The sequence below is a fragment of the Misgurnus anguillicaudatus genome, chromosome 3, assembly GCF_027580225.2.
Source record: "Misgurnus anguillicaudatus chromosome 3, ASM2758022v2, whole genome shotgun sequence".
NCBI lineage: Eukaryota > Metazoa > Chordata > Actinopteri > Cypriniformes > Cobitidae > Misgurnus > Misgurnus anguillicaudatus.
This window is the reverse complement of record NC_073339.2, coordinates 46,605,295-46,632,895: the sequence shown is the minus strand read 5'-3', so window position 1 is coordinate 46,632,895 and position 27,601 is coordinate 46,605,295. Positions and strand designations below refer to the sequence as shown.

The 27,601-nt window shown below is 36.3% G+C and overlaps 1 protein-coding gene across 2 annotated transcripts in view; it reads left to right on the top strand.

The window, feature by feature from the left end:
- The window catches only part of gpc6a (glypican 6a), a 229,920-nt gene that overhangs the window by 152,060 nt on the left and 50,259 nt on the right, over window positions 1-27,601 (top strand). Inside the window, exons 5-7 of one of the 2 annotated variants that reach the window (XM_055206175.2) lie at window positions 17,134-17,264; window positions 19,951-20,094; window positions 21,030-21,059. In XM_055206175.2, coding sequence (XP_055062150.2) covers window positions 17,134-17,264; window positions 19,951-20,094; window positions 21,030-21,059 — 305 coding nt within the window. The remainder of the gene's footprint in view (window positions 1-17,133; window positions 17,265-19,950; window positions 20,095-21,029; window positions 21,060-27,601) is intronic. The other variant, XM_073866254.1, reaches the window with a different exon arrangement.

Sequence of the window (27,601 nt, the reverse complement as noted above, 5' to 3'; positions counted from 1 at the left end):
GAAAGACGCATCTTTGCTTTATATGGATTTGGGACGGTACACCTCACAGAAAACGTGCAGATAAAGAAAACTGCACGTGCAGAAAACGTGCATAGATGTTTAATGACCATTTAGAGCATTGGATTCGCTAGATGAGAGCTTAATGTTCTTATTTTTATAGAAAAGCTCCGACTCATCTAGACAGCGCCGGTCATTTGCTGCGTCTCAATTCATCCAGCTGTGGGTCAAACTGAAATTGCGTGTTGCGTTAATAAAATTAGTGCCGTTAAAATGAATTTGCGTTAATGCGTTATTAACGCATTTATTTTGACAGCCCTAATACAAATACAAATTTGCTAAAAGGTAAAATAGTTGCAAATTGCAATGAGATGTGCTGGCTGTCAGGTCCTATTTCAGTAAAATTTGCATTATGCATTTGGCAGACATTACATGCAGACACTATACAAGGTATACATCTTTATCAGTATGTGTGTTCCCTGGGTTCAAACCCATGACCTTTGCGCTACTAACACAATGCTCTACCCCCAAGCTACAGGAACCCAGTAAGCATTTGCTAAAATAGCCCGTAATTATTTTCATAATAATCAAAATATGCAGTAAGCATAATCATCTTATAAACTGTTTGTTGCAATGCATTCTGGGATCACCTTCTTATCAGAGGTGAGAAGTATCTTAGACAAGCTTTCAAGCATTCTGTTTAGCTGTTCGTGCGTGTAAATGCGACAGTTTGTGTGTGGTATTTGATGATCCTTTCTGTAATTATTTCATGATGAGCTCTAAATTGTTCTCGGTCGATGAAGACAGCTCCATTATTTTAAGGGACTAATTATTCCTGCGGGGATCCAGCGGACACCCACACAACTGACAGTAAACAGTAAACCCACACATTTGTGATCCTCAGAGAATATACTCTACTGTACATCTGTAAATCCTGAAAAATGATGACGTACCAGAGCTCTTCAAACGGCCCTTACAAGGGATTTCAAATATCAGCAATACATAACAAAATCTATGAATAAGATCCGGACTCAAATGTGACAGAACTGAGAGCTTGGCTGTGTCCGAAATTGCATACTGTGACAGATGAAGTATCTTCTCATCGACTGCTCAAAATGTAGGTACTGTATACTATGAATATTTATAGTATGAAGAAATTTGGATGTACTAGCTCCACCATGTTAATACATCACATGATATTTACATTTAGGCATTTAGCAGATGCTTTTATCCGAAGCCACTTACAAAGATAAGGAAACAGTAAGTTAGTTATAATAACAAGTTAGTCATTTACTGGAATTAAGTTCAACTAGCGCAATTAAATCACAAGGGACAGCAGTTTAATATATGTATTTGTATTTGAATAAATCTGCGTTACCACTTTCTGACATTTCAGAATAAAACAACGCTTCTACTTCTTCTTCGCCATCTTCTTCGTCATCTTCTTCTTCGTCTTCTTCATCTCCTTCTTCGTCTTCTTCGTCGTCTTCTTCTTCGTCTTCTTCATCTTCTTCATCCTCTTCTTCGTCTTCTTTGTCGTCTTCTTCGATTTGTCATCCTCTTCTTCTTCTTCGTCTTCATCTTCCTCTTCATCTTCGTCATCTTCTTCTTCATCATCTTCTTCCTCTTCTTCATCATCCTCGTCTTCCTCATCTTCCTCCTCTTCATCATCTTCTTCTTCTTCATCATCTTCGTCTTCTTCGTCTTCTTCGTCATATTCTTCATCTTCTTCTTCATCTTTTCTTGTCATCTTCTTCTTCATCTCCTTCGTCATCTTCTTTGTCTTTATTGTCTTCTTCATCTTCTTCTTCTTCTTCTTCTTCTTCTTCTTCTTCTTCTTCATCTTCATCATCTTCATCTTCTTCATCTTCTTCTTCTTCGTCTTCGTCATTTTAGTCGTCGTCGTCTTCTTCGTCCTATTCTTCGTCGTCTTCTTCATCTTCTTTGTCTTCCTAGTCTTCATCTTTGTCTTCTTCTTAGTCTAAGTCGGATTTCTTTGTCTTCTTCGTCTTCTTCTTCGATTTGTCATCTTCTTCCTCTTCTTCTTCTTCTTCGTCGTCTTTGTCATCTTCTTCGTCTTCGTCATCTTCTTCATCTTCTTCTTCATCTTCTTCGTCATCTTCTTTGTCTTCGTTATCTTCATCTTCGTCTTCTTCTTCATCTTCTTCGTCATCTTCTTTGTCTTCGTCATCGTCTTCATCTTCATCTTCTTCGTCGTCTTCGTCATCTTCGTCATATTCTTCATCTTCTTCTTCATCTTTTTTGTCATCTTCATCTTCTTCTTCGTCTTCGTCATTTTAGTCGTCGTCTTCTTCTTCATCCTATTCTTCGTCGTCTTCTTCATCTTCTTCTTCATCTTTCTTGTCATCTTCATCTTCTTCTTTGTCTTCGCTATTTTAGTCGTCTTCTTCTTCTTCGTCCTATTCTTCGTCGTCTTCTTTGTCTTTCTAGTCTTCATCTTTGTCTTCTTCTTAGTCTATACAATAATTAATTATTGTTAATTCAAAACTAATGATGTTATTTAAATTGTATTTACATCATAATAATAGTGTAGTTGTGGCTTTTTTATTTGTTTATTTACATTTATTTATGCTGGTTTAACAGTAATATTATACTTAGTCATTGTCTAAACTGTAATGCTTTTATTGCTGTAATGAGAGTCTAATGAGAAGCTACAATAAGAAATGTGAAAATCACACCTAGATGTGTTTCATTGCATATATAAACCCGATATCCTATTCTGTTTGTCCCTGGTGTGAACAAAATAAATCACTTTATTTTTTGTGTGAAAAGGCCTTAAAGCTTTTTTTCTCTCAACAGGTATTGTTTCTGAATAGTGAAAACTTGTCTCTTGTTATAAGCACCTGTTGTACTATTGCATCTCTGTGACACATCGCTTTTATTGTTTCCTAGTCTTTCTAAGTTGCTTTGTATAAAAGCATCTGCTAAATGCCTACATTTTAGAAGATACAATTATTCTCATTTCGTAAAATTCCCAATCCAGTTTGATCCCCCCCCCCAAAAAAAAAACAGATTGCAACAGATACATATATTGGCGCCACTGCACATCCCAATTTTTCTATAGATTTTTGGATCAAATTGGCTTGACATATTTCCGTAAATTTAGCTGTCAGATACCTGCCATGTTGGATTATTTTCCCGTAAAGGAAACATGTATCTAAAGTTAACTCTGAATGTTTACTGTATGTCTTTAAGGCAATGTTTTTACCCATCTGTCAGCACTGATTTAAACATAAACTAATAGAGCTCTTCACTAACATAGCTAGTGATGAACGTGTCTAACCAAAATAAGCAAACAAGAAGAGTGTCGGTGTGTGGAGATCTGTAAGTCTTATAAAGACGTCTGATTTCATTACAGAGCGCGTCTGTTTGGTGGGCTGCTCCTGTTCTGCTATTTACTTTCCTGTAACACTAAAACCTTATTTCACTTTCGGCAATTTCTCCAAGTAGGCGAGAGAGGAAACTGAGCGTTTATCTAGAGACTTTTGCAGACATGTTTTTGACACATCTAAAGCCAGTCTGAACCGATGTGATCTGGATCCCCACTGGGTTATTTTGCAGCAGTTTATTTCCTGAGAAACACATTTTTATAAACACCCATACAAAAGCAGAATTGAGCTCTTTGACATCACATTTTGAAAGTAGTGAATGAAGCAGCTGTGATTCTGAGCATCAGGAAGTTATTACATCAATTACAGTGTTGGAGCTTCTTCAGCTAATGTTTGCTTTACATTAAAAGTTTGTAGCCTACAACAGATACAGATTAAGTCCAAATCAACACATTTATTCATTTTCTATCTAGTGGACTTTAAATGATTTCCTTTACAAGCAATAAGCCACAAGAGGCTGTGAATTACAGTAGCTGCATTTCCATTAAAGGTGCCGTAGAATGGAAAACTGTATTAGAATAATAAGACAAAAGTACATGGTAATGATATATCGTGAGCCTCAAACTCAATTGTTTTCTTCTTCTTACGTAAACCTTGCGCATGCAAAAGACAACAGGCCAATCTCAACATAACATCAACTGTGTACTTAATTTAATGTTGGGGGCGTACATCTCGACTGCAGGCACGGATTAACGCACGGGCCTACTGGGCACTGGGCCAGCAGGGGGCCCTGTCAAATTTACTGTGTCTATTCTTTTCAAATAAATATTTTAATTTTATTTTCAGTAAAATTGTGTTAAATATTGATGAATAATGTGAATTTTTTTATTTGCAAAGGCCGGCACATGTTTTCAATTGATTCCAATGGAAACTCTGCGTTTTTCAAATAAGCAAGCAGCTAGCGGGTTTTTTCCGCGCTGAAAACCGGTGCTCGAAGCGCTCAGCGCTGAGCGCAGAGTTAAAAAATATTTAACTTTGAGTGAAAAGCTCCGCTCGTCAATGTCAGTTCTCATACGGCCGTCCAATTACAGTGGAGGAGGGGCGGGACATTAACACAGCAACCAACTGGATCACAGCTGAAATATCACAGCTAAAAGCGCTTGGCGTCCTCAAGGCGTTTTCAGCCGCGTTTAAAAGTTTTGGTGTGTTCAGCCCAATGTCTGTGGTGAACGACAGTTACACATGAAATGTAATGAAATGTCTGCTAAATGTAGAAATGTTAAATATTTATGGAATTTTCTCCTGTGATATGATTTGGAGAGGTCAGAATCTTTTTGATTGAGTATGTTGTACAGTATGTTGACTGGTGAGATATAAATAAACCAATTTGTGGTGTGAAAGTACAGAATATTGTGTCCATTCTCTCCTCGCGTATTAGTGCCATTGTTAATCCTGTATGATGGGGCATACAGGCAGATGCGAACCAACACTTGAGCCCTGTGCATACAGGTGCAACGCTGTTGCCCAAAAAAATTGGTAAAGGGGGCCTTTGAGACATCCGTGCCCAGGGCACATCATCGCCATAATCCGTCCCTGCTCGACTGTAACGTCAATGTTGTTACAATTCTAAAAACAAAGTGACTGCTGAGTGCTATATGCTAGTTAATGCTATATGCTAGTTAATGCTATATGCTAGTCAATGTTGTATGTTAGTCAATGCTATATACCTGTCAATGCTATCTAGTCAATGCTATATGCTAGTTAATGCTATATGCTAGTCAATGTTGAATGTTAGTTAATGCTATATGCTAGTTAATGCTATATGCTAGTCAATGTTGTATGTTAGTCAATGCTATATGTTAGTCAATGCTATATGCTAGTTAATGCTATATGCTAGTCAATGCTATATGCTAGTTAATGCTATATGCTAGTCAATGCTATATGCTAGTCAATGCTATATGCTAGTCAATGCTATATGCTAGTTAATGCTATATGCTAGTCAATGTTATATGCTAGTCAATGCTATATGCTAGTCAATGCTATATGCTAGTTAATGCTATATGCTAGGCAATGCTATATGCTAATCAATGCTATATGCTAGTCAATGCTATAAGCTAGTCAATGCTATATGGCGGCAGTGGCTCAGTGGTTCATGTAGGTTGTCTACAAACCGGAAGGTTGGTGGTTCAATCCCCGGCTCCACTGGACCGAGTGTCGAGGTGTCCTTGAGCAAGACACCTAACCCCAGACACCTAACCCCCTTGCATGGCTGACACCGTCGTCGGTGTATGAATGCGTGAGTGAATGGGTTAATGTGAGGCAACTTGTAAAGCGCTTTGGATGGCCATAGGTCTGTTAAAGCTCTATATAAATGCAGTCCATATGCAAGTCCAAATACCTTTCAAACAGGTTTCTGTATAATATTAGCTACGTCTCATTTTGATGTCATGCGCTTGACGGTGCTTGTGACACCACATGAAGTCAAACAAACCCCTTCTGTCTTGTCCTCCTGTCAAAAATACCACTCCAAAGAATGATCATATGACTTTTACGCACGTCAGGTTACATGTAAATGCGAAATAAGCCTGTTTTCATTGCAGTTTTGAATTGCACGCTTTTTGAATTGCCGATTTTGCGATATATGGGATTATATGTGAAATTCTGCATTTTCAATTCGCTATTTCAATTTGTTCAATTTGAAGGGTAACAGAAACACTGCTAGTGACTTTACCACGTTAATATGTTTTTCAGATCATCATGTATCATTAACAGCAAGTCTTTAGACTCTACCAGCATTAATATACAACGTATGTCACTTCTTGTCATTGTACCGTGACTCCAAATGAAGCTCATCCAATCAGAATTTAAAGTCTGAACTCTACACTTTATAAAATTTATTTTGTAAACACAATCTGTTGAGGTTTCTCTTTTAATGCTCCCTGCTGCTAGACATACATCAATTATAAAAAGACAAGCGCTGGAGGTTTTTATATCTGTGAAATGTAAATCTAAAGTAAAATAATAAACAATGACATCACTTAATGCTTATGGGGTGATGCTTTAGAGATGTACTGTTGCTATAGTTACCTCCTCAAGCATCCATTAAGGAGCGAGTGTATACTTTAAGCTGTTGAATGGTATTTTGCCTTTTTTCTTTTGTGCTTCGGCATAAGACTTCACATTTATTCCCTTTTATGCCACTTTGGTAACTGGATCTGAAGAGTTGAAATAGTTTGTTTGTTATTTTTTCTTTCCTGAATTTGACTCAAACTCTCACCTCTTAGTTATTTGTGTCAACAGAACGGCTTGAATTTATTGAAGGAGACTCTGTGTACATGTACAGACCTTTACGCTGCGGTTAAACTGATGTTTCTCAGCAAAGGAAAGGCATCGGTTGTGACGGCGTGTGGGAGTTTGTAGTTTTTGTGCTAGGGTTCACGTCAAACTCGCTCAAAGGTGCGGCCTGTGTACTCGACACTTCCCATCCGCTAAATCTCCCGATAGTGCCGTATCCTCTCTTGACCCCCATTACTTATCTTTATTTTTATCTTTGCCCGGTGGCCGGTATATTTTCTTTTTGCCAGTAGGGAAAAAGTTCACCTTGATAGTTTTGGACTGTAGGTTTATTCAGCGTGTGGTCTCTCTCATGATAGATAGTTTCTCTCGCTGCTTGTCTTGTAATATCAATACATTATTGACACATGAATTAGAAAAATATAAGCATCTGGTTACTAATTAAACGATTCGTCTTCAAGAAGCCATTAAGAGCCGAAAACCACAACCGTAGATAGCATTTAGCAATATGAATGAATTAATGAAAGCAAACAACTTTTAAAAACAATAATATAAAATCATACTGTAAGTCATGGCTGCATATTTCTTCATGATTTTTTGCAAATGTGCTCCAGAAACATTCGTAAATAAAATATTTTTATCCTTTCTTTGACTCTTACTATTAAATAAGCTGTTTTATTCAGCTTAATAACATTTTAATGTTTTTAATTTATTAATTTTCCATTTTTTAGATTGTCTCTTAAAGAAATTCATTGTCTGTCAAAACAAAATAAATAATGCATTAAAATGATCATAATATTACTGAATGCCAAGAAACAAATTGAATCAATCATAAATACTAAAACTAGGTATTTGTGAAGTCCTAAAACAAAAACAAAACAAATAAATAAATAAATAAACTTGCCTTGGCTTGCCTTAGACTAAAGTTAAAACTGAGTCAAACTGAGCCGGTTCAAAATCGCCAGAATGTAATAGCCGGTTGTGCGTCTGGCTTTCACATCGCCAGACTTCACAGTCTCACGTAAAGAGATTTTCATCTGACCTCCGGTCAGCATTTGATGGAAGTCTAGCCAGGAATCGCCAGCAATTTGAGTCCTCACAGTAAACAAACAAACAAAAGTGCTCTTCAAAGTCTGAGACCTGAAAAGAGAGCGACAGGCCGGGCGGAGAGAGACGCCGCACCGCAGGTCTCCGGATTAAACTCTTCCCAGAAAGCACTGAGGTTATTAAAGTCTTAAAGTGGAGGTACTTTTAATAAGTGTCATATATCTTTAGCTTTGGATTATTCTTCTTTGAATTTAAATCAGTTTTGGGAAGCTAATACACAAAAGCAATTAATAATTACCATACAGCTACTATATTCTGCACATTCGCAAGTGAAGCTTCAGGGAATGTGAGGAAGGAAAAAGGTTAGTTATGACAACGTATGGAGATTATCATTTTAATTTGATCATTTTAATTACCTGCACAGATAGCCAAAGTTAAATTTGACAATATTTAGTATTTGTGTGAATACAGAAAGTCAACTTTTTGATTGGATCTCCATAATGCAGTCCAAAACAAGCTAGGTTGGGTAAAATATAGTCCTACCTCCTACTGAAGTTCTGGAAACCAAGGACCGCCCAAGAGGCCATATGACTGAAATGTAAAGCAACGAATCACGTTTTGCTTTGTGCCTCATCATGGTTAGGGGCTTGGAAATGTCGCCGCAATAACAGACCGGTGTGCAACCGTCATTCACGAACATCTCTAAAGTAGGGCTGGGCCGATACCACTTTTTTATGTCTGATACCGATACAACCTTGAGTATCTGTTGATACCGATACAATACCATATCAATCACCCTTTTTAATAATTTAAGCTGCAAATAACACATTTGTTAGCCCCACAAAAAGCATAATGCTTAAACAGAGCTACAGAACTCAAACGTTTTACTGTGCAACAAATAACTCAACGAAACATTGTGCAATACTGCTTCTTCATTTTTATTTAAATGTTTCAGACTATTAACATCATTTAAAATTTGTCAGCACAAAAATTCAAAACTTAAATTTAAGGTGCAACTTTGGGCAATTTAAAACAATTTTGCAACTTTGTGTAAATTCATGTTGCTCAGCAAGACACGCTTTACGTCAAGCTGCCATGACAGTTAAAGCCCGTGTTGGTATCGGATCGGATTGTACTCATCGACTTCTACAATATCCGATCCAGCTATTCTCACCAAAACCGGACTAATATCGATACAGAATATCAGATCGACCCACACCTACTGTAAAGTTTATAATAACAATGGCAAACACATTAAAATACCTTGTATACCTGAAGCAAATTAAGTAAATTGTCACCAATGTATACAGAAATCTATCTTTATTTTTTCTTAATTCTGATTGGCTGGGAAACGTTTTGCTGGTGTGCATTATTTTTCAGTAAACCTATGAAGTAGTTCCAGGTCTGTTAAACTCATTACAGTTTCATATCACTACGCCAAGTTCACCTCGGTCTGATTTGCTCTTTCGCTGTCTCTCTTATTCTCTCTCTCTCTCTCTCTCTCTCTCTCTCTCTCTCTCTCTCCCCCTCTCTCGCTGTAAAATGGCTTTGGCTTTAGCATAGACTGTAAAAAAGATGGACGACGCCCTTTCGCTCTCTTCCATCGGTGAAAAGTGAAGCCGCCAGTGTCCCGATATGGCGCTGACATCTTGGGTCTTGAGTCTGCGCAGTAGCGATTTCGGGACCAGTCCTGCGCAGTAGTGAGCAGGAAGTAAAGCCGCAAAATCAAGGCCCCGCCCTCGCAGAATGTGCATATCACATGATATCACAGCTGTCATGACGTGACACCACCATTTTTATATCATTAACTCATTCACCGCCATTGACGAGTTATCTCGTCATTTATGAGTTCATATTTAACTAATAAATGTGCCTTTCTGGACGAATTTCAAAGTGAAAGTGTAATACCGCTTTTATCCACCAGATGGCGCAAAACGAATTTATCAAAAACGGAAGTTAAAAAGAGTTAATGGTTTATTTTAACTGCGTTTATGTTTGATAGTCATTCTGAGTCTGATCTCTAACATAAATTTCTTTACAAAAACGCAATTTTTTAAGCTTTTTGCTCAAAATGTTGTATCTTTGAAGAGAAATATCCATATTTCAGTGGTAAATTAAGTAGAAAAAGTAAATATATAATGAAAGTTTTTTTCCCCATTTTGTTTGTTTGTTTGTTTGTTTATTGTTTGTTTGAAAGCAGAGGGTGTGTTCTTTAATTTGATTTATACCACGGGTCTGTTGAATGCTGCATTCTGATTGGCTGAGAAATGTTCTATGGGTGTTGATTATTTTTCTGTAAACCGCACACCTATCTTTTCAAATGTCTTAAAAATAGGCACCAGAGCAATGTTTGTGGTAAGCGTGGTATAAGCCGAATAATCGGCTCCGGTCCTTTGAATTATTTGAAAATAATGCACACCTTACTACCTTGGGTATGCATTACTTTCTTATAATTCAATAGCCTGTCGTCAATTATTCCTTACATAATTTGTATGTTTATATATTTATAGAAAATAATTTTTCCTGCAAGGAATTTTGTGGAAATTTTGTTAAAATCACAAAAATGCAGGTGGGCAACTTTTCTCAAAAAGGCTGGCGGTGAATGAGTTAAATAACCAACTAAACAAACATGTGAATTTACATCAGCGTGATAAAAACTACAATAGATGACAGAACAGTTTATAAAAATGTGTAATAAAAATTTTTAGTTGGTCTCAAGTCCCGTTGAATAACATGGGGAGGCGGGGTTTATGACCTACACTGGGACCAGACACTGGGGGGATCGAGACGTTTTGGCTTCACTTTTCAGGGCTTGTGCGGCACGCTTGGGCTTTAGATGAGATGCGTAAGAAAATAGTCCTACTCACAAAAGTATTTTAAGGACAACACCTGTCAGATATTTCAAAATGAAACATCTGAACAATGAATTATGATGTGGTAAGCATGGTATAAGCAGAATTATTAACGTTGGGCTGTTGAATTATTTGGAAAAAATGCACCCGCAGTGTAATTCCACTTCGTGGCCACATTACCACCTCTTGGCCATCATTTATCAAAAATGCATATGTGTAATTCATAAACCGAAGAAAACGCGCGTAACCCTTTCTTTCAGATGTGAAATAACCCTTTACGAGCAACAAGACTGGCTTATATTTCCAAAAACATGCAGCAATCGGACAAGAAAAAGTGAGTGCGTCTGCTCAGACCCTGACGTGGCGCCAAGCACTTTTCTGCTTCAAAGACAGTTTTTATAAATATGGACTTTACCGTGGATTTTTGCGTACGCACACTTAACGATCTGTGCATAAGCACACTTTATAAATGAGGCCCCAGGTGTGCATATTTTTCAAATAATTTACCGGCTCGTCTTCAATTATTCCTTACTTAAAAGATCCTATAAAAATCATCCATTTAAAGGAACAGTATGTAAGAAATTTATATAAATTAATCATAAAATGGCCCTGATATGTCACTAGACATTTAGAAATGATTTTCATTTCAAATACTTCACTGACAACAGTGGTCTGGCCAGGCTATTGTCATTTAAAAAGTGGAGTTGCAGCCATCAACTGATGTTTATGTTGTCATGTTGTGTATTGGCCACCAGTTGTGTGATTGCAGTACCAGTTTCAGCAACAAGTTTTGTTAATGCAATACCAGTTTTGGCCACAATCCTACATACTGTTCCTTTAACTCTGGGAGATAGCAGTGGATGTCCTACGTTAGCTTTTCATTTGCATCCATTTTCGCCTTGCATTATAAACATCCGAAAGTTTTATATCACATTTAAAAGAGCATTTAGATGTCCGGCCGCCGTTTTCACCTCACTCAAAATGAAAGTTAAATGCTTTTCCTCCTGTAAGTAACTGATGTTAGACTGACCTACATCATAGCACCACGTGCCAACAAACCTCTCCAAGTTTTAATTGCTTTTGCCATTACTGCGCCATTTCATTTGGTCCCCGTGCCCTAAAGTCACTCAATCGCCACGAGCTAGCCCAAAATGCTCTTCTTCAACACCCTAATTGACGATCGAGCCTTAAATCAGGCATGTACTCTCAGTTATCGTTCCCTTTTGTTCGAAAATGAAATGCGGTATCCATCTTGGCCAGCTTCGAGGGCCGTTTATGAGTTCAACCGCGGGGTAGCACCTAATGGAAAGATCAAATACGTTTTCTCTCGGCTCTTTCATCGAAAGCTGGCGCCGATCAATGCCATCATCTGGTTTGCCGTAATAGGTTCTATGTGAGCACAAATTAATAACGCAGAGGTTTAATGACACAACTGTGAGATTGGCAAATCATCTATCGTCTGTATTGATTTGTGCCCGAGTCCACTCAGGAGTAATTTGGTCATCCAGTGGAAGGAGAGGCGGGGATGTACCGCACTTATTTTCTTGTCGTTTTCCTCGCAGGACTTATGTTTCATATCAACTCACACACCCATGAACAAACGTCTCCGTCTTGGCCAAAAATAGATCGTGATAATGAAAAACATCGCCTTTCATGTAAAATAAAGAAGAAGTGCGGGAAGATAATGAATATATAGTAGTGAACCTAAATCTGGTTATGCAAAAAATTTTCAGTGTATCAAATGGAAGTGCGATATCTTTTTCCGGTCTCTACTGACTTCATAATTAACAATTCAGCAGAAGTGCTATATGTGGCACTCATTAAAAAATGATCACACACACTGAAAAGAAATACCTCAGTTTAATCCTCATTGTACTCCTCTATATGTAATATTATCATATTGATATGAAGGTAGAAAGCCTTTATGAGCCTGCGGTTGTATTGCACATCAATGTTTATCATGTTGTTCGAGTCTTTTGTACAGCGATGTCTCCATGGAAAGTGAGATCAAACTATTTTTAACCTGAGCTTCAAGTGTCACCTTATGCTGTCATACTGCATGCTTATTATTCTGCAAACCCTAAACATTTGCTTTCTGTATCACTGCGGATGTATCCCGTATCACAGCTAAATGTATTCAGTCTCCTACTTTTTTGGATTTTATGGTTGTTTAATGTAATTGCTGTATGCTGCCAAAAATAAATGCAAACATAAGTTGTGTAATTAGATCCAGAGAGTCGGTCACTTGCTAAAGTGAATTGCTTTTTAACGGATTATTCTGGCAGAATTGGGGCTGTAACGCACCGTTTAGTTTGGATACTCAATATCATCTTCAAAGGTCTTCATTTATTTATATTATTTTCAGTTTTTCATCTCAATTTACCTTTTATTTCACACTAGGCAGTTTTTAAAAAGTTTATTTCCTAGTTACAGTAGTTTAATTAAAACTTTGTTGTGTTTGATGTTTTTTACCAACTTCAGTGACTCAAGAGATTTTTCCTTTAGTAAATGTTGGTTCTTTGCAAACCAGCATAAACTTTAAGACATCTTTTGATGCTTTTAATCATAGTTATGACATTGAATGAGATTAAATCAATACTTTTTGTATATTATCCTGATAAGGAACACTGTGCCGTACACGGCATTGTAACTTTGAAGCATTAAATCTTCAAAATATGCGGTCATGCGGCACATCGTTGGAAAGCTTAGACTTTCGGGATTCCATTAAGCGCACACACAATAGTATAATATGATTTTTAGCAGTCATAAAACTGTAATCTAGTTGTTAGTTACCTAAACCGGGCGGCGCCGATTTAGGATATTTACTTACCTTCAAAATCTTCCCTTTATCGTCCTCGGTGAAATTGTCCAAAACAAATTGTTCAGAAATCCCAAAAATCCAAGGAAATGGAATATCCAAGCCTTTTAATCCAAAACGATTTGTTCATCTCACAATCTATACGTTTCTGACCGAATTACGATATAAATACTGTATACAATTACTTCACTAACGGACATTCGTTCAAATCTCACTTTTCATTTAAGATTTATAATGAATATATTCGGATGTAACGTTTATTGTGCAATGTCTGAGGAACAAATACGCCCCCTTGTGAAATTTCAGCCGTTCCTTAAGAGGTTACACAAACTTAATAACTACAATATTCTCATATTGTGGTATTTACTGTACACTGTAAAAGAAAGGGCTGCACCCCTATGCGGCTTTCACATAGGACGCGGTGCGCTGCGCTATGAAACCCATTCATTTCAATGGCTTGTGCCGCGCGAGGGCGGTTTGTTGTTGCGTCGAGCAAAGCGCGGGCGCAGCGAGCGCAGCTTGCGCTCACGCCGCGGTCAAAATTCAAAATAGTTTAACTTTTGCGCTGCGCTCTGTGACGATTACCCGCGTGGCCAATAGAAACGGGGTGTCCAAACAAAATGGACGAAGAGCTTATACTCGGTCTGGCCAGCAGAGCACAAGCGGCGAGCGCAGCGCACACCGCTTCCTATGTGAAAGCCGCATTACACAAATTTGCCATGGTTTTACTACAGTTAAAGGAATAGTCTACTCATTTTCAATATTAAATATGTTATTACCTTAACTAAGAATTGTTGATACATCCCTCTATCATCTGTGTGCGTGCACGTAAGCGCTGGAGCGCGCTGCGACGCTTCGATAGCATTTAGCTTAACACCCTCCCTCTCCCATTATGAGAGTGAGAAGGGGAGCGGACTTTTCAGGCGAGTCGAAGTACTCCCAAAAGTGCTATTACGCCATAAAATATAGTTCCTCTTTTAAATCCGCTTAGAAAAGCGCTACGTTTTATTTTGTACCACCAAACTTGCTCGTATAACTACTCGTCTTAAATAGGAAAAACGTTGATGTGTTTGGTCACTTCTAACTTTATCTCTAAATGGTACAATTGAATGAATGGAGCTAAGCTAAATGCTATCGAAGCGTCGCAGCGCGCTCCAGCGCTTACGTGCACGCACACAGATGATAGAGGGATGTATCAACAATTCTTAGTTAAGGTAATAACATATTTTAATATTGAAAATGAGTAGACTATTCCTTTAAAACCAAAAAAAACATGGTCACTGTAGTAAAACCATGGTGACCACAAAATAACCATGTTTTTGACAACCATGGTTTTCAAAAACCTTAGTTAAACCATGGTTATTGTAGTAAAACCATGGTGTTGCCAATAATAACCAATGCACCCAAAAAAACAGTTAATTTTTGTATGGGCAGTGCTGTGAGCAAGTTTAATCAAACTGGTTATACCAATTAAATCTACTAATTTAACTCTTTCCCCGCCATTGACAAGTTATCTCGTCAATTAAGAGACAACATTTGCATAAAAAAACGTGTCCCAAATGAGTTTTCATGTTAATCTGTAATGCCGCGATTATCCACAAGCACTTATCCAGTTTATAAAAACTGAAGAAATTTTTTTTACTAACTTTAAACTCTGTGTATGTTTTGATAATCGTTTTGAATTTTAACTCTAACAAAATTCTTTCACAAAAAAATTCAATTATTTCAGCTTTTTTTTTTCTTTTTTTTTGAAAAATACCCATATTTAATGCTGCGTTTACACCAACCGCGTTTCCGTCTACCGCGCCTAGTTTGCCGCTTGAACAGTTTGAATGCATTTGCGCGTCTAGAGCGAAGTAGACGTGCGGAAAAAGCGTCAGAGGTAAAATCTGCTTCTTGTGGGAGGGCCAAGTGCTATGCAGTTGTCTGTTGGCCCCATGGCTGATGTTGATTGTGCATTTATTGCGAGAGTTACCGGTTTGTATTTAGTCACCTTACTATAGGGGGGAAATAAATGGCGCGGGTCGATAAACGTCACGTGACTCAAAAGTGAAATGTGTATTTACAGCTTACTAGGTTGCCCAATGTCCTCACTGACACTCTTCCAAGTGAGGTCCTTTTTATTCCTGTCTCCAGAAATAAGAACTTGTGTTGTATAGCTCTGCTCACGGGCAATATCAAGCCTTCATGCTGAATGAATGACTCCGGGCGGGGCTGCCGCCACAGCAGCAAGCAGGCTCTTGATTGGTTAACGCAGCGCGAAGATCCACCAAGGTTCAAATATTTCAACTAGAGCTCCAGCTGCAAATTCGCGTCAAACGCAAAATGCACAAAACGCAGCATTCGTGCGTACCGTGCCATACACTTAATTTGCGGCATTCGCGCGAACGAGGCAGAATTGTGTCTACCGCGCCACGCGAAACGCCTCATCTGCGCCGTGAGACCTCCAGATGCACGTCAATGCGTCTTCACATTGACTTAACATTGAAATCACTCGCGCTTGACGTCTCTACCGCGTTTTCCAGTTTTGTTTGTTTGAAAGCAGAGGGTCTGTTCTTTCATTTGAAATATTTGTATGTTTATATTTTAAGAAGAAAATTTTCCTGGAAGGCATTTTGTGAAACTATTGTGAAAATCACAAAACCTTTCTGTTTAATACTTTGATGTTTGCCATGGCACTGCAGAATTATGTACAGTACAGTGGTTTTTACATGATAGTTCAAATCAGTACAACAATAGTATTAAATGATTATACCATCATATTGAAATATATTGCATGATATTCATACTTCAATGTATGAAGTTTCTCAGTGTGAGAACTGTTCACTTCAATGCATGAGGAAAATTATACTAAACATCCTCGCTAGTGTAGACAAAGAGAGACATGTGGCAGTTTAATTACAGTTTACGGCCGTTTCTACCGCATCTTCTTGCCATTTTCAAGGTAATTTTCAGGGGAATGTACACATTATCATTCTGCCAGTGTTACTTTTTCTATCAAACTCTCTTTCACAATGTGTGAGAAACGTTATGGGTCTCCATTTGTGTAGCTGCGAGGGACAATATAGAGGAACGATGTTTAAAGACTCCCAAATATAAACCCCAAAGGGTAAAATCAATTCACAGACACTAATTGAATCAATACATAACCTGTTTTTGTGCCTGTGTGACAGAAGAAAACTGAGATCTGTAATGTTTTCTGAGTGATGATGATGTTGTTCTTCACACATCCATCTGTCTGATACTTCACCTGTTCAATCTGCATGCATGTGCATAATAGGATTACATTTTAATTATCAAGTCAGATTTTAACAGACCGAATGTTCGTATTTGCATATAATTCACCTTTTTTATTAATGTTAACAAAAAGTAATAATTGACTCTATTCACGCTTTTCACAATTTACATTTAACAAAAACAAGTCTGCCTTACAGTTTTGCTCACTGAATAATGTTAAATTTAATTACATCAAAATACAAAAGTTAAATGGGTTAGTAATGTTGTTTCATATGGAAATGTTCAGTAAGATTCAATGTATCAAGTATACTTTTGTATTTACTCTAGTGAAGTTGCAGTATACAGTATTGTAGTAATAACTACACATACAGTATTCTGTAGTATTATAGTAAGGTACATATATTGAATTAATTGTACTGAATACTGTAATATGCTTTAATATTTACCATAGTAAAATTCAATTGCTCAGTTACTGTAGCTCTTCAGATATGATTGTGTATATAAGAAAGCATCTGATTGGTTCATCTTGTGCTGACAGATGCCATGCTGCTGGTAGCTGATAAGCTGGAGGGACCGTTTAACATCGAGGCTGTCATGGAACCGATTGATGTGAAGATCTCAGAAGCAATCATGATCATGCAAGACAACAGTATGCAGGTTTCAGCTAAGGTATTTCAGCAAACACACATTCACATACTATAAAGAGTCTACTGTATTTATTCAGAGTTTTTCCATAAAGATATATTGCACAAAGTTAGATTAAGCATTGAAAGAAATGAAAGGGAAAACATTATACAGACATCGGCTCATAACGTTGATGAAATATGCATGGTGTATGTAACATGTCAAAGCACACTCGAGACACCAAAGCTTTCAAGAGCAGTTTAACATTTCTCTGAAGGAGCTTCACACAGAGGCCAGCGGCACAACAACTGACACGTGGTTTCATCCGCAAACACTGATATGAAAAAAAGGCTACGTGAACGCCGGAGTCGGCTTTTGCATTAAAAGCTTTCCTAAAAAAACGAGCTGATAGAAAATGCACAGCAGCCGTGGAAATCTGGATGTCATCATGAGCGTTTGAATGATAATCATAGTGACAGATATCCTGACATCAGGACGCAGACAGATTCGTGACATAAGAGCCATGCATGACATTAAAATGGTCCATCACTGTCAGCCCAGCCAAAATTCATTGCGTCTCCGAGACGTCAACGTGTGAATGCGAAGTGAACATTATTTCTCTCCTTCTGTGCGTTAGAGAGATTTCAAAGAAGAAGAATTCACCTTTCATTTGCTTAACATACAGAAAACTCCTATTGTATGGGTCAAAATTATCATGTTTTATGCCAAGAATCATTATTAACTCATCTGCCAGACTTTTTCTAAAGTTGTCCGCCAGCATTTTTTGTGATTTTCACAAATGTTTCACCAAATGCCTTCAGGAAAATTTTCTTCTATAAATATATAAACATACAAATATATCAAATAAAAGAACAGACCCTTTGCTTTCAAACAAACAAACAAACAAAATGGGCAAAAAAACTTTCATCCTATCTTTATTTGTTCTCTTTGTATAACCTCTTAAATATGGATAGGTTTCTTCAAAAATACAAAATTTTGAGCAAAAAGCTGAAATAATTGCATTTTTGTAAAGGAATTTTGTTTCAATTTGTTTTATAAATTGGGTAAGCGCCATCTAGTGAATAATAACAGAAATACAGATTACCATAAAAACTCCTCAGGAAAGTGTCATTGGCTGGGAAATGTTTTCTCTTAATTTATGATATAACTTGTCAATGTTGGGGAAAGAGTTAAGTAAAGATCATGTTCAACGAAAATATTCTGTACATTTCCTTTGGCAAATATATCAAAACAATGTATTTATCACACTGCTAAAAATGACTTTCTTACTATTTTTTTTTGTCTTGTTTTCAGTGAAAATATCTTAAAATACTTAAATTAAGATGTACTTTCTTGATGAGCAAATTGACCTAGGAAAATAAGTCTAGTTTTATAGACAATAAATATAAAATGTAAGCGAATTTGTGTTTAAAATAAGCAAAAAAAAAAAAAAAAAAAATCTGCCAATGGATTAAGAAAATTTTTCTTGAAGTGTTTATGAAAAAAGTAAACTTATTTCAATATTTTTTTTCTTATTCTATTGGCAGATTATTATTTTTTTTTGTTGTTGTTGCTTGTTTTAAGCACTAATTTACTTAAAGTTTATATTTTTTTGTCTAAAAACTAGACCTATTTTCTTATGGCATTGTGCTCATCAAAAAATACATCTTAATTTAAGAATTTTTAGATATTTTTACTGAAAACAAGACAAAAAAGCTAAGTAAGAAAGTCATTTTTTGCAGTGCATTAGTAATTTCACTGCAAAAAAATTATTTTCAAGAAAAACATTTCTTATTATTTTTGTCTTGTTTTCAGTAAAAATATCTAAAAATTCTTAAATTAAGATGCCTTTTCTTGATGATCAAAACGACCCAAGAAAATAAGTCTAGTTTTTAGACCAAAAATGTTGAATTTAAGTGATTTTGTGCATAAAACAAGCAAAAAAAATCTGCCAATGGGGTAAGCAATTTTTTCTTGAATTTTTCTTGCATTTAGTGTTTAAGACAAATTTTCAAGATTTCTTTGCTTACCCCATTGGCAGATTTTTTTGCTTGTTTTATGCACAAAATCACTTAAACTTGATATTTTTGGTATAAAAACTAGACTTATTTTCTTGGGTCGTTTTGCTCAACAAGAAAATTTTTTAGATATTTTTACTGACAACAAGACAAAATTACTAAGATTTTTTTTTTCTTGAAAATCTTTTTTTTTTTTTTTTTGCAGTGTAAGGACTTCGTTTGGACAACTTTAAAGGGGATTTTCTCAATATTCAAATTTGTTTCACCCTCAGAATCCAGATTTTCAAATATTGTCCTATCCTAACAATAAATCAACACAAAAAAGCTTATTTATTTAAAACACACGGAAAGCTTATTTATTTAGCTGGTGTATAAATCTTAATTTTAAAAAAAATTCCCCTTATGACTGTGGTCCATGGTCACATATATGAATAAATACTTTTTTAGTTAGTTTATCTGCCTGCCAGTTTACACATGACAATTTGTTATTCTATTGCATTATGAAAAATAAGTTTCATGATAATTATTAATAATTCATTTATTTTAAATCTTAATACCTGCAGTGCAAGTGAATTTCATGTATTTTAAAAACATGCTTAATTAATCATTGTTAGTTCATGTTAGCTAAGGCATTTACTAATATTAACAAACAAACCCACTTAAAAAAAGCTTCTCCTAACCACACAAACCACATTCCCATCGTGTAATTGCAGGTATTCAGTGGATGCGGTAAGCCCAAACCGGCCGAAATGGGAAGGTCTGCCCGCGGGATCTCGGATGTGTTCAGTGGTCGTTTCAAACCGTACAGCCCAGAAGAAAGGCCGACCACAGCAGCAGGGACCAGTTTGGACAGACTGGTGAGTGGACAGACGGGAGGGCGGTGTGGGAAGTCATGTGATGATGGTTTTTAGGATTCAGGTCCAAGAGAATGCATGGGAAAAACTTTGCTGGCTAAAGAAGTGTAATTTTATCGAACTCGTGTACAATGTTTAAGAAGATACATGCAAAGGACATGACATCAACTGAATTTTTGTACATCAACATAACTAGCTTGAAAGAAAGAGCAAAGTATTTATCTAAACATTTATAATGATTTGAGTGTTGGTGTCATTGCTAGTTTATTGATTGAAAATTGAAATTTTAATCCAAAGTGACCTAAACTTTGAGAGATAATCGTGTCTTTACTGTCATTACCAACATAAGATCTTCCAGGACATATAGTGGTTCAAACATAAATAAAACAAAGTTTGCAGAAGTTTCATGAGTCACTCAAAACTGTCTGTAATTGAAAAACCACCCACATGTTAAATCACTTTATTACATCATCTTTTTAGAGCGAAGTTGAAGTAGTGTCTAAAAGTACTTGAGTAACTTTAGAAAGAAATGAAGTGTTTTGACTCATAATCTTTAATGGATTCAATGAAAATATACATTTGACTTAATATATATAACAAGATGGCGTCCTCTCATTTTTGCCTCCGGCTAACGTAGAGAATTTATTTAACATGTCGTACGTTCACCCAGCTGTGCATTGAATGAATCTTAAGTAACGTTTGAACACTGATGCATGACGGTTAGGTAAATGTTGAGTTAGAGAGATGTGTTAAAAAAGGATGTGCTTTTTTTCTCTGCATCTAGGATCAAATATCCCAGCGATACCATTCATCAAATGTAATCGTGCATATTGCTTTTTGTCTAATACATATTTATCACATGTTTGCTCGTCTCTCTTTCTCATCTCTTCTTTTCAATGATATCCCTCTTTTTTCTGTTTTTTGCTTCCGCATCCCAGAGGAATGTTTGGATGACTATGCAACACAGTGTAAGCGTCCGACCTCCCCACATACAGTATACTTCACATCTGTCATTTGTATTGTGGCTTCTGTCCATGTTTTCCTTCATCTTCTGTTCTTCCTCATTGTAATGTTGAACTCTTTGTAAGAAATCGATGTAGAGATGTTGTCATGATGTCAGTTCTCCGCGGGTTCCTCCGGGATTCTCTAATGGTTTTTTTAAAACATCGGCTTTGGAATTGTATGTAAATGAAGGTCTGTGGTTAACACATTTTCTTTTGTATTACGTATTTCATACATGTACAGTGAAGATGCTATTAGCAATTGTCTTATTCAGATTGTTAGATTTATGCAGGTGTTACTGTAGGTTACCTGTGCACTGCAAAAAAATGACGGACTTATAAGAAAGTCACTCAAGAAAGTATTTTAGTCTTCAGTACCAATATCTAAAATATTTTAAATCAAGATGTATTTTCTTGATGAACAAAATGACCAAACAAGTCTAAAGAAATTTGGTATTTTTCTTAAAAAATATTTTCTTAGCAAAAAGCTGAAATAATTGCATTTTTGTGAAGGAACGCGTCAGGAACACACTTTTTATGCAAATGTTTTCTCTTAAAGGGGTCATAGCGTGCAAATCAGACTTTTTCCACGTTTAAGTGCTATAATTGGGTCCCCAGTGCTTCTATCAACCTAGAAAATGTAATAAAGATCAACCCAGTAACTTTGTTTGGGTAAGCCATTTTCTGCAAGCGTGTGAAAAATTAGGTTGTTCAGATTGTGCCTGTTTTGTGAGGTAGGTAGCAAGGTGAATTACAATAATACCGCCCCCTTTATCTGCAATGTCCAACCACAGCACTACCATAGTGCAGGGAGAAAGAAAAAAGTACTTGACAGCACAATTGAAACCACCATCATTGTGATCAGTGTTTGCATTTCATAAGCTCATTTTCATTTTAAACGGCACACCCAAAAATGGCACACTTTTGCAATTTTAACGTTAAAAATTTAAATAAATAAATTATCTGTGGAGTATTTTGAGTTAAAAAATCTCATAATATGACCCCATTAATTGACGAGATAACTCGTTAATGGCGGGGAAAGAGTTAATTTTATTCTAATTTCAAGACTAAATTTCCAATTTCAAGACTTACGCATTTGGCAGATATTTTTCCTTGTTTTAAGCACAAATTCACTTAAATATGATATTTTTGTCTAAAAACTAGATTTATTTTCTTAGATCATTTTGCTCATCAAGAAAACGCATTTTAATATAAGAATGTTTTAGTATTTGTAAATAAACAAGACAAAAATACTCATTTAGAAAGTCATTTTTTGAAGTGTGGAGAAAGCCTACAGCCGGTCATCTTATTGTAGATAAGGACGCAGAGTTTTGTGTTAATTCATAATCGCATGTTAAATTTTTAAACATGGCTTAACGAAAGAATCAGTGGTGCTAGGTGGAATTGCAATGGATGAAAGGTTTGTGGATATATTGGAAACAATATTTGTACACTGTCTTTTACGTCGCCGTAAGTGATGATTGGTCTGGAAACAACATGGTTATGACATGTTTCATGTTTATGGCATACCAAGAATATACTACCCAGTCTCAAGAGGTTTCGTATTTTTGTATTCTTTTTTCGTGATATTGTCACGAATTTCCATGTTTTTTCGTGATCATATAACGTATTGGTTACTCCACTGCTTTTTCCTATTTTTAAACCACTTCGGTTCAGGGTTAGATTTGGTGCTTGCATTAGAATGTCACTTTATATATTGGTTTATACCATTTTTTCTGATTTATTTTATGTCGCATGGCATTAGGATTAGAGTTGAGTTTGGGTAGGGATGTCATTTTATGTAAATCTAACCCTAATCCGAAGCGACAATGGTAAGAAAGTAGGACAAAACAGTTTAGTAACCAATACGTGATAATCACACGAAAACAGGAATTCGTTATACGATCACAAAAAAACGCTGGAATTCGTGATAATATCATGAAAAAAGAATTTAAAAAAAATGTGACTATATAACGAAATTTCATGAGACTGGGCTGAAATATACGTGTCAAAAATGATTTGAAACAGTTATCAATGGACAAAACGGTTAGGTAATCTGAACCAGGCATACAGTAAGTGTGTGTGATAATCTCACTATACCTATAGAAATAAGATCTTCAACATAAATGCGTATTTTATGTGTAAATGTTTTTACCTTTCCCGTCACAACTGTTTGCCACAGTCATCAGGTGTGCAGGAAGCCAGCTGGTACATAACAATGAAATACTTAAAAAAAAATCGCTTTTAATTATTTAATTCGGAGTCTGTTAGTTTTCAATAAGTGTTTGTTTATTGGTTTTAAAATTTACAAAGGATGTCAATGCCTTATGCTCATTAACAGTTCAATGTTGAATGCATTCACTTTTTCAGAGGTGAAGCAGATGAATAACACAGTTTCTTTGTTAAACAGACATTTTTCAGCCCCCAAAATATTAACAGGTTGTTAATCGTACTTAGAAGTGTTTGGAAACCGATTTTTTGTGTGTGTGTTTTTCTGGTGTTAATTACAAAAGAAAGAACCTGTTAATGAAGTTCAATCTAAACATTTTACAGGTACAAAGTAAAACACGAACAGTGGGGTTTCAAAATGTAGACGGAGAGAGAGAGATAGAAAGAAAGAAAGTGAGAGAGAAAGATAGATGAAGAAAGGGAGACATGCTGCATGCAGTGCTCATTCATTTGTAAGTCACTTTGGATAAAAGCGTCTGCTAAATGAAAAAATGTAAATGTAAGAGAGATTTCGGAGAGAGAGAGAGAAAGAGAGAGAGAGAGTACTTGGGCTGTAATCAAAGCTGGGAAATGAAAAGAAATCCAAACCAGTTTTCGTGGAAGCTGATGATACTCTAGATGTTATCCCAGTGGGATCTGTGAATGTTCCTGAAAGCATCTTGTGTATTTCCATGGAAGCAGGAAACCTAAAGCCTGTCACACACTTTAAATGAGGGTTCCAATGTGATGTCCGACATATAAGATCAATACTCTGATTACAGCATGCAGACTTACTCTTTTATCCCTGTGTTGAAGGATCTAAGATAAACATATAATATGGATTGACAACATTAATTGGAGCATTATTACATTTTTACAGCTACAAAACGTAAAATATTTACGAATCCTTCACATCATAAAGATGTATAATTCAGTTTATTGATAAATGTTACCACCCAATCTCTAACTCTGCCCTAAACCTTAATACATTTAATACAGCAATTTAAAAAATACGTAATGTATTGTTTTATATTTTGCAACTTGGACAGAAATGGACAGAAATGTTTAGGGTTGGGCATTGTTTCAAATTTATCGATTCTGATTCCTAAAAATTCTTGGTTTAGATTCCAAAGGGGTGAAATGCAATACAATTCAAGCCTTTATAGATCAAAAATACTTATTTTGTGCCATTATTTACAGTTAATGACAAAAACTTTTTAGGAGTGCTAAACTTTTAAACAAACATGGCCAGGTTAGCTCAAAATGATTTTTAAATAATTTTCCCTTGTAACGTAACACCTAATGATGACGACTCAACAACAGAATATGCATGCAGCCCTTGTTGTGATTGATCTGTCATGCTCCTTAGTTTTTTTCTTTGTGAGCCTGTCTTTTGAAGTGAGGTAGAAGGGGGTGTGACTACTAAAGAGGATTTGGCAAACAGGGTGCATTATTTTAATCCTATACAATAAACCAACCGCAGATGCTTTACCACCCAAAGCTGGTGACACCCATCTTGCAACATAATAGTTAGTCACAATAATTAAACTTAGCTTTGTCGTTATCTGATTTTCCAAAAAGCAGCAACACTTTAGAGCGCCTTTCACCACAGTCCATCATGCGAACTGACTGTTAGTATTCAAGGCGACAGTCCTGTGCACTGTGAAAATTATGTTACTGTGCAGTCCGGAATTGTTAAGTGGAATTGAAATTTTATTTTATAACAAGGATCCAACTCCTTTCTGATGGATCCCATTCCAGAATTGGAATTGAAATTCAATTCCTAACTTTACCTGTCACCCAAGTAGGAAGTGGTCACTGCAAAGAGCCTTTGAATGTTACTGGATAGTAAATTGTTTCATTGTTCAGATTTACACAAAGGTTGGAAAACTTAAATACAGTTTAAAGCTTGTGTGGGTGCATGCAGACTCTCACGTTCAAGTTCTTTTGTAAACAAGCACACAGGAAATGCATACACGCATTTCAAAGCTAATTGTGTGCCTACGCAATTTTCATACATAAAGCAACTGCTTGTTTACTGTTATTTAAACTGACTGTATTGTTGGCAGTCTTTCACGACTAAAACAGATCTCAGAAAGATAGTAAATATATATTATTGCCTGCTGTTGATGATAAAGGTTAATGTGAAGTAGATATAGTACTGTATGCTTTGTTCTCATGTAACATCAGTACTTTGTGCCTTTAAGTCAAAATATAAATAAGTAGGAGTGAGCGGGGCACATACTAACGAGGGGTTAATTGTAAAGCAGCTACTTTACATACAGTATGTGTATACAGGGCTGAGCAATCTGTGCTTTTGGTCTTTTTCTCTTACTGTCGGAAGATGATCTCTTGTGAATTTGTACCCAAAAAATGGTGTGTTTTGAATAAGATATTGGACAAAGAGTGTTTTGGAGGCATGAACGTCTAAGTTGGGTGTGTAAGTCACTAAATCCAACCTTATATTATTTGAATCACTGGGCCCTATTTTAACGATCTGAAACGCAAGTCCGAAGCGCAATGCGCAAGTGACTTTGTGGGCGGATCTTGGGCGCTGTTGCTATTTTCCCGGCGGGAGAAATAAGTCTTGCGCCGGGCGCAAATCAATAAGGGGTTGGTCTGAAGTAGGTTCATTATTCATAGGTGTGGTTTGGGCGTAACGTCAAATAAACCAATCAGAATGCTATCCAACATTCCCTTTAAACGCAAGGGCGCAAGTTCCATGGCGGGTTGCTATTATTATGACGGATTTGACAGGCGCACGCCAGGAGCGGTTCACAGCCGAGGAGACCCACGTTCTTGTTAGAGCAGTCAAAGACAGAGAAGTTGTTTTGTATGGGGATGGGAGAACACGCCCAAATCAGCGTTGGTTAAACAGGCGTGAGAGGAAATAGCCGCAATTGTCTCATCAGCTGCGCCAAGCAGAATGATGTCAGGAGACGGGGGGATCCCAAGCTTGCCAGCATAAATCGGGCACGCCGGGCACACAGGAGGACATTGCTGCGTCCACCCTCACCGCTGAAAGGGTTTGGGGGCTTTGAAATCGGACACAAGAAACGCAAGCAAGGTTCAACCCCAAAGTACACTTACAAATCAAGTTCACATTCATGAAGGTTTCTGTCCACTGTCTTGTTACCTAAAACATAACAGCATTTTGAAACATGTCAGCAACTCCTAGTAACCGATAGCTGGGATTGAAAACATTTTTAGACAGCGGGGTTAGTTGTCACACAGTGTTACAATTAAGCCTCAGGTATACAATGCACTGCAAAAAGTGATTTTCAAGAAAAAAAAATATTTGTATTTTTGTCTTGTTTTCAGTAAAAATATCTAAAAATTCTTAAATTAAGATGCTTTTTTCCTTAATGAGCAAAAAGAGCCAAGAAAATAAGTCTAGTTTTTAGAACAAAATATCAAATTTAAGTGATTTTGTGCATAAAACAAGCAATGGGGTAGGCATTTTTTTCTTGAATTGTTCTTGAATTTAGTGTTAAAGAAAAATGTTCAAGAATTTTTTGCTTACCCCATTGGCAGATTTTTTTGCTTGTTTTATGCACAAAATCACTTTAATTTGATATTTTTGGTCTAAAAACTTATTTTCTTGGGTCGTTTTGCTCATCAAGAAAAGGCATCTTAATTTAAGAATTTTTTTATAATTGAAATCAAGACACTTTTTGCAGTGTGATAATAAAATAAAAACAATGTAAATACTATTCATCAAAATTATTACTGTTAATACAATATCAGGGAAAATGACTCACAATTATGATTTTATGTCTTTAAAAAAATCTATTTATATGCATTGATGCTTAATACAACGATGGTTAGATGAAGGATCATAGATGGATAAATGTGTGGATATTTATCTATTATAGGCAGATATAAAAACAATATCCACAGTTAGTATAAAGACAGAATTTGATTGAATCATTTGTGTTTAGACTACATTTAATTCAAGCAGGTGTTTGTTACAATTAATCCCACCTGTGGGGTAAGTTGTCACATTTTCCCTCCTATCACTTTCGGTGTAATTGTATGATAACAGTAGGTCCCACAAACAAACTTTAAGTGTTCATTTGTAGCAGAGATGTGTGTGTTGATAATGTAAAAAAATATGTATCCAATTTAAATAGTTTGGGAATAATAGAGCCAAACCTAGCATAACTGCCTAGTATTTGTGAAAATAGTTTGTGTAGCCGAATGTCAAGTCTAGAATGAGATTCACAGTTAAATTTGCAGTTGATAGCACTTGGTCACATTGGAAAGTGCATGCTATAAACATGAAGAACAATGTTGGCAAA